General features: G+C 35.0%; 1 protein-coding gene across 1 annotated transcript in view; it reads left to right on the forward strand.

The window, feature by feature from the left end:
* The window catches only part of LOC117180798, a 90210-nt gene that overhangs the window by 2726 nt on the left and 79070 nt on the right, over positions 1 to 8414 (forward strand). Inside the window, exons 2-3 of the mRNA XM_033373308.1 lie at positions 23 to 2389; positions 2490 to 4260. Of these exons, the coding sequence (XP_033229199.1) occupies positions 23 to 2389; positions 2490 to 4260 (4138 nt within the window). The remainder of the gene's footprint in view (positions 1 to 22; positions 2390 to 2489; positions 4261 to 8414) is intronic.

Genomic DNA, 8414 nt, shown 5'->3' on the forward strand with positions numbered 1-8414 from the left:
CCAGGAGCACCAATTATGCCAGGTGCACCTTCCTTTCCAGGAGCACCAACTATACCGGGAACACCCACTATACCAGGTGTACCGGCCTTTCCAGGAGCACCAGCCATACCAGGAACACCAATTATGCCAGGTGCACCTTCCTTTCCAGGTCCACCAACTATACCGGGAACACCCACCATACCAGGTGCTCCGGCCTCTCCAGGAGCACCAGCCGTACCAGGGGCACCAATTATACCGGGAACACCCACCGTGCCAGGTGCACCGGCCTTTCCAGGAGCACCATCCATACCAGGAGCACCAATTATACCAGGAGCACCTTCCTTTCCAGGTGAACCAACTATACCGGGAACACCCACCATTCCAGGTGCACCGTCCTCTCCAGGAGCACCAGCCATACCAGGAGCACCAATTATACCAGGAGCACCAACTATACCAGGTGCACCGTCCTTTCCAGGAGCACCAACAATACCGGGATCACCCACCATGCCAGGTGCACCGGCCTCTCCAGGAGCACCAGTCATACCAGGAGCACCGATTATACCAGGAGCACCAACTATACCAGGTGCACCGTCCTTTCCAGGAGCACCAACTATACCGGGAACACCCACCATACCAGGTGCACCCGCCTCTCCAGGAGCACCAATTATACCAGGAGCACCAATTATACCAGAAGCACCAACTATACCAAGTGCACCGTCCATTCCAGGAGCACCAACTATACCGGGAATACCCACCAGTCCAGGTGCACCGGCCTTTCCAGGAGCACCAATTATACCAGAAGCACCCATCATACCAAGTGCACCAGTTATACCAGCAATACCAGTTAAACCAAATTGTACTGGAACACCTCCAACACTTATAATTCGCTTTTCTCAGGGAAGTGAAACTGGATATCTTGCAGGAGCTACCGGAGAAGGGAGGCACGTTCCATCGCAAGGAGAACCAATTCAAATTTCCTCTAGCCGGAGCGAAATACGTTCTAACGTTCCTTTAATATCCATCACAGGAAATGAATTCGTACCTATTTTGTCTGAAAATCCAGAGAGCGTGATTTTCACCATACTAAGGCTCTATCAAATATCAGACCCACGCCTGGTGAACACCCTTGCTGTTTCTTTTTTGAATTCTACAACTCCTGAGTACTCTAATTTCTTGAACTTACACCAAGAAAATACAATTTTACTCGCAAAGAGCATGATTCCAAAATCTGCCCGTATGTCTTTTTCTGAGAAAATGATCTCCTGCACTCGTGATAAGAACTTCTTAACATGCTCTAGGGAATTCATGTTCCCCACGTTGGCAGACTACTTCCCGAATTTACCAAGTTTCCCAAACTTTGCATCTCCAGAGGATGCTAAGGACTTTACACAACTAAACTCAACAGATAATGATTTGACAACTAAGCAGATTTCGGAGACGAATGTCAAGATTGACAAGCATGGAGAAGCAACTCTTACTATCACAGACACGAGGTTCATACCCATTTTCTCAGAACATCCAGAAGGTGTTATTATGAACATTTTAAGAGCTCTTCAACTATCGAATACGAATTTCGCACCTGGATCCTTGAAAACACGAGACCTTATCCACAATTTAGAAATTGAACATTTCTCAGACGAGCAGATTGTGATTATTGAAATCGGTGAAAGTCTCTTACCAGAAGAGCAGAGGGAACATTTCATCAAGAGTATGGTCGAGTGTTCTAGAAACAATGAGTTCCTAGATTGTTCAAGAGACATTGCTTTCCCTAGTATTGCTCAATACTATCCAAACCTACCAAATTTTCCAAATTTCGGAAATCAAGCCGTATTTAGTGGAAACCCACAAAGTTTACGAACCCCAATTCAAGATGGGTTTCAGAAACCAGATATTGATGCCAGCTCACACTTCCAACAGATTGAGGACCATCTGCAGAATGAAATTGAAAACATACTCATCAGTACAGCATCAGTAAACGAAAGATCTAAGTCCCAGAATGATGCTGTTGCTGAAACTCCCTTACAATTTGCACCTGGTTTTTTGTCTAAACAACAGAGGAATATAATGAGTCTCTCAGATAGTATATTGCCCGAATCAGTTCGACCTGCTTATCATGCGAGGATGACAGAGTGTATGCATAGAAACAGTTTTGTAGCTTGTATGCAAAACGTAGGATGGCCCCTCTTAAGGCTAAACCCACTCCTCTTACATCCACTCCCTCAATCAGTTCCAACTGGTCTTATTCCAGAACCTACTATTCCTCTTGAACTTCTTCAACAGCAAAAGCAACCTTCACTACAAGAAATGTATCCTGATCTACCATTAAGACTTCAACACGGATTAGCTTTCTTAGGACAATCCACTCCATCTCCACAAGAAAATCCAACACAGGACATCACGTCGTCAGTAGGTGAACAGAATCAATAGATTTTGAAATTTGTATCTTAAACCACGGATTAAAAAGCTCATTCAGTAAAGTTGATCATTAATGTGGACTTTTCATTTTCCAGGCAGGCAGGCATATGCGCCAGAGATACCAGCCTATTTAGGACAGCCATTTGCTCCTTTCGTAGACCTTTCTAATGAACGAGTAGATCCCAAGAAAGAGCAAGAAGACATCAAACCTGAATCCGAGATGAACATTAATCACAACAGAAGAAAAAGAAGCTCGACGGACCTTCTAGACTCCTACCCCGAAAATAACCCTGACGAAAACAAAGTATCAGTTCGCAGAAATCTTTCGAAAATTACTTTCCCCAACATGACTGAGTCCGAGTTGCTCCAGCTTTTGATTCACCTGAAAAACTCTAAAGTTAATTCTCTGAAGAATACACAACAATCAAAGAAGTATTTCATCGACAGTATTGATCCTGAAGTAAAAAGTACGCTCACCGCGGATCAGGTACAAATTCTGAAACTTTTTGAAGAGCTGAATCCCGAGAATTCACGTGGTCTCATGTCTCAACTCTGGCAGTGTATTAGAGGTCTTAGTTTCATCAGGTGCGCAGGTGTATTCATCTGGCCGATGATCACCAGTAACCTACCATCCCTTGGACCATTTTCAGGCAGATCTTCAGCTTCAGGAGTTGAAGAATTTTTCGGAATGCCTCCTAATGATTTCGAGAAAGAACTTATGGTGAAGAAACAACAGTTTGAGGATGTCCTCCTCACTTGGTACAAGAACCTTATTGAACAGAAATTCGAGACAAATATCGGATATCTCAGGTTCAAGGGTCACGGAAATGGTGAATTAGGTATAAGTCTCGTCGGATTTCGTGAAGGCAGAGCAAAAGTCGTGAAGGACAACAAAAATCTCCCCAGCATCTTAACGATCATCAGTGAAATCATGGAGGACGTCCTGGAATCAAAACCAAAACCCGATAAGAATAAAAAGGATCCGAAAAAAGGAAAGAGCATTACATTCGAGGATGATAGTTATCAATTCCTCCGGGACTCGCAAGAGGACTCGAACATTGAAAGATCTCTGAAGGACGATCTCATTCTTACTTCCTTGTTGGAGAAGTTAAGGACCAATGATTCTGACACGAAGAATGAATATCGACAGTACTTCACTATTGAAGATGCTTACAAGGCTTTTGAACTCCTTTTTGGGACAAAGTTTACAAACGAAATTGGTAGCAGGCTTAAATCTTTCAGCGAGGATCACTTTCGGTCCTTCATCGATAGAAGTATTGCAGAAGAGGAACCAGATGATGAACTAAAGATAGTTCCCCTCGAAGCCCAGGAGAAGTTGCTTGAAGAAAAACTGAAAATCATCCCTCTCTTGACGCCTCATGCTTACTACAATCTTGACAACGAATTGGGAAAATCGAAAGATGTCAAAAAAGAGTTGGCAAAGGAGCAATCTTTAACAAATTTAAGGGACCAGGCAAAGTCGAAGAATGGATTTAATTTAACTTGGAAGAAGAAACACCGGACCGAATTGTCTATACAGCTTCCTCAATTAAATGAGCTTGTTCTTAGTAGGAAAATAACCAGTAGTATTGTCCACATGGGTAGAGGTCTTAAGAATAAGATGATGCAAATGGTGCCCGGGATTGGGGTGGTGATTTCGTTTTTGCTGCACATGACCCTGGCTCATGCTAGAACTGCTGCATCAATGGCTGGGGTCATGAGCAACATGGCACTTGGGATGGGCATGTTTAGCATGGTTCGTGATGCTTTTTTTGGGCAACCAAATAACCCTAAAGTTAAATATGTCTATGACACTGAATCGTCTTATCCGGGAGTTTCTTGGCCCAAAGAACCTAGTTATTGGAAGTAGGAGTTCTACAGACTGATCATATTAATGTGGGTAGGGTATCCTATATTTAAAAGCAGGATATACTTTCACCTTGTTTCATATAGGATAGGATTGAACTTTAAGATATGATATTTAGTGTGTAGGTTAATTGTTCCATCATTTCATTTAACACTTCACAAGTATCTAAAACAGGTTGAGTGTCTTCACTTTAATTGCATTGAAATGTTTATTTCATTTCACGGGATTACGGTGGGGTTTGCGATTGCTAAAACGACTGGATTACTGAATGCTATGATTATGATTTATAGACTCGATTCCTATGATTATTTTTAGTATTATTCGTTAATTGTATCTCAAACTAGTTTTATCTCGAATACTGCATTAGCAATTTAAGTTCTTTACTTGTATTCTCTCTAAAAGACTGTCTATTTGTGATGTAATTCAAGATATATAAAAATAAACAACACCTTCGAAAGTATTCTATTACCATTTTTGTTGTATTTGAACTGATGAAGATTATAAGATCGTTTATATCATAATAGAGAAGACAATTGAGTGGTCTGTGGTGATAAAAATACACTCCACTGGCGGTCAAGGTTACAGCTGAATTCTTTCTGCTTCATTATCTTCGTTTATTTACTCCTGGATGGCGGCGTCACGCAATCAGACATATCTCAATTTAAAGAGCGACGGTAGTCAACACGCGACTGGAAAGGCATTGACCTCTTGACTGAGTTCTAAAAACAGAAATAAACTCGTACGTATATAATTTCTTTTATCACTCTTTTTTTTCAAAATTAATGTAATTAATCATATAAGATCAGATTAGGGACATAAAAAACATTTAAGATTTAATAATATGGTCTCTTGGTGACTTCTGATTCTATAATTCATTTATTGGCGATCATAGTGATCAGGGTCCGTGCTTAAATTACGTAACGGTGTATAGGCCCTCTTTAAAATACTTCCTCTTCCTGTAACAAACCGTAACAAAATACCCCCCCCCCCCTCCTAATATACGTCATTTTTAGTTTTTAGAAATGTTTCGCCAATTATTGCAAAATGGAATGAGGCAGGGTGTCCAAGAACTTCACTTTCAAAATTTCCTGATTTTCCTTGACTAATTTTTCATTTTCCTTGATCATTAACATTCAAATACCAGCATTTTAATTTTGTAATACTTTTAACATAGAATATTTTAAAAAAGGAATAAAACAGTATTTTAAATATAAATTAAAATTTTTTTAAATTTCTTAATTTATTTAAAACAAAAAAATATATCCTTTGCTATAAAAGATCGCTTTTCGACAAAATACTTAAATTTTCAAACAAATAATTGAAGTTTCAACATAATATTGAATTTTCAACACAAAAAGATAAATTTCCAACAAAAAAGTGTGAAAGTTTATATTTCAATCAGAAGGGATTAAATTTATACCAAAAAAAAACTGACGAATTTTCAACAAATCAAGATTTTTCTCTCAAAAAATAAGTAAAATGTTATGTAAATTGTTGAACCTTCGAGACAAACTACGAATTTTCTCTACAAAAATTAAATTTTCCAATAGAAAATATAAGTTTATAGCAAAAAATTAATTTTTCACGAAACTAATGCATTTTCTCTAACAAAAATTAAATTTCAAAAAAGAATTTTCAACTGAAAAAGATCACTCTTCAACAAATGGAAAGTTATATTTTTAGTTAAAAAATTAATTTTAGACTAGAGAACGGCTTATCCACTAAATAGATAAATTTTCAACTGAAGAAAATAATTATTTAATCATGTGTTTTAACTGTTACTAAAGCAGTTGAAATTTCACTTTAAAAAGATTATTTTCCAACAAAATAGTTAAGATTTCGAGCAAAGAGTTGATTTTTCAACTACAAATATAAATCTTTAAAAAATATATATCTCTATACAAACTGATTCAACCAAATTAATTAAACAAAATTGTTGAATACTCAAGCAAAGGAAAATAATCTTTAAGTAACAAGTGTCATTTTCATTTTTTTAAAAATAAATTTCTGCTGAAATAGATGAATTTTTAAAACAAAAAGATAAATTTGTAAAAAAAATAGTTGAATTTTTTGTTTAAAAAGATTTCAGTTGACTTTTCACCATCAAAATATGATTTTTAAACATGAAATAAGTTTCTACTAAAAAAATATTGAATTTTCAATCCAAAAAGACGAATTTTTAACCCGAAGGGATATATTTTTTTAACAAAATATTTGAATTCTCTACTATTTCTCTTGCAATTCGATCCTAGTAAGATGAAATTTGTACTGCAACAGAGAATTTTTTAATAAAAGACAACAATTTTTTGTTAAGTTGAACTTTCATGCAGAGAAAATTTCAGTACATTTTTCAGCATCAAAATATAAATTTTTAACAAAAAGTAAGTTTTCAACCAAACAATATGACTTTTCAACCAAATATTTAACATTCAACCAAACAGTTGCATTTTTATCCAAGAAAGATAACATATTTCTTTTAAAACAGGTGAAATTTTAAATAAAAAAGAAATAAATCCAGAAAGGACAGAATCTCTTTTCAACACCAAAATATTAAATTTAAACAATGAGTAAATTTTCTTAAAAATAGTTAAATTTTCTACAAAACAGCAGAATTTTCTACAAAAAAGTATGACTTTTGAATCAAATTGTTAAATTTTGAAACAAGCAGTTACATTTTTATTTAAGAAAGATGACATTTCTTCTAAAACGATGAATTTAAAGAAAAAACGGATCAATTTTCATCCAAACCCAAAAATAAGAATTGTAAATAATAAGTTGATTTTCTGCTAGATATTCGAATTTTTAACCAAAAAGTATGGCTCTTCAACAATATTGTTAAATTTTAAACCAAGAAGTTGCATTTTTGTCCAAAAAAAATGAAAATTCTACAAAAAGAGGTTAAATTTGATTAATCAAAAAGACCAATTTTACCAAAAAGATTTCATTTGACTTTTTAACACAAGAATAAAAATGTTAAAAAAAGTCAATTTTCAAAGAAATATTTAAATTCTTAACAAAAGAAATGCATTTTTGTTCAAGAAAGATAAAATATTTCTACTAAAAAAGATGATTTTTTTATATCAAGAAGACAAATTTTCAGAAAAAAAAACAGTTTTCATCGCAGAAAGATTTCAGTTGACTTATCAGTAACAAAATGTGTATTTTAAACAAAAGGTTAATGTTCTACGAAAAAGTTTTTAACCAGAAAGACATAATTTTAAATGTTATTAAATATGTTAAGTTAAATAATCTGACCTACTAAAAATTAGCCTTGACTTTGAAAGGTGCCTTCGAGAATGTATATATAAAGAAATATTTTTTTAACCGTTCGAAAGCTTATTAAATTTGGTGTTAAATCAATCCTAGTTATAAAATTTCAAAGTAATATTAAGATAATAAAAATGCTGAATTATTTCGAGGGATTTCAATATTATCGGAAGAATTTAGAAATAATTTAAATGATTACCATGGAAGTTTTGGAAATTCCTCTGAAATCTCGTAAATTTTTTAAAGTAGAGTCAAATTTCTTGAAATTCCTTCAAATACCATGTAATGAAATCTTTCAAGTATCTTAAATTTCTGATACATCCCTTGGAATTCATAAGAATCCCATAAACGAAATCCCTTAAAATTACACTAAATTGTTTGAAACCTTTTAAAATCTTTGAACACTTTTCATATCTCTTGAGGTTTTTCAAAATATTTTAAAATCCTGTGACCTTCAAATTTCATAAAATCTCCTAAAATTAAAAAAATTAAATATTTTACTGGAACATGCTTTGTCTTTCCAAAAATTTAATTTTTTTTATTTTTAATGTCATTTTTCACAATTAAAACAAGAACTACGCATCCTATAAAAAATTACCAATGATGCAATGACAAATTTGTAGCGGTTTTTTGGAAGAGCAACTTTTGTCTATTCATCTTTTTCATTAAAATTTCAATTTTTCAAGAAAATTTAAAAAGTTGTTATGATATTTTTAGAAGGAATTTAAAAGGAAATATTTTTCTTCTCTTGACCTTTTTTCATATCCTGCTTCATTTGGCTTTTTAAATACACCAAACTCTCGCTTTCAGTCACCCCGTTCTTAGCCTTCCTGAACTGCTAGCTCAAGCAGTTCCGCAGGAGAGTAGGGCGACAGCGGTTCCGACA

The sequence above is a fragment of the Belonocnema kinseyi genome, chromosome 1 (genome assembly GCF_010883055.1).
Source record: "Belonocnema kinseyi isolate 2016_QV_RU_SX_M_011 chromosome 1, B_treatae_v1, whole genome shotgun sequence".
NCBI classification, from domain to species: Eukaryota; Metazoa; Arthropoda; class Insecta; order Hymenoptera; family Cynipidae; genus Belonocnema; species Belonocnema kinseyi.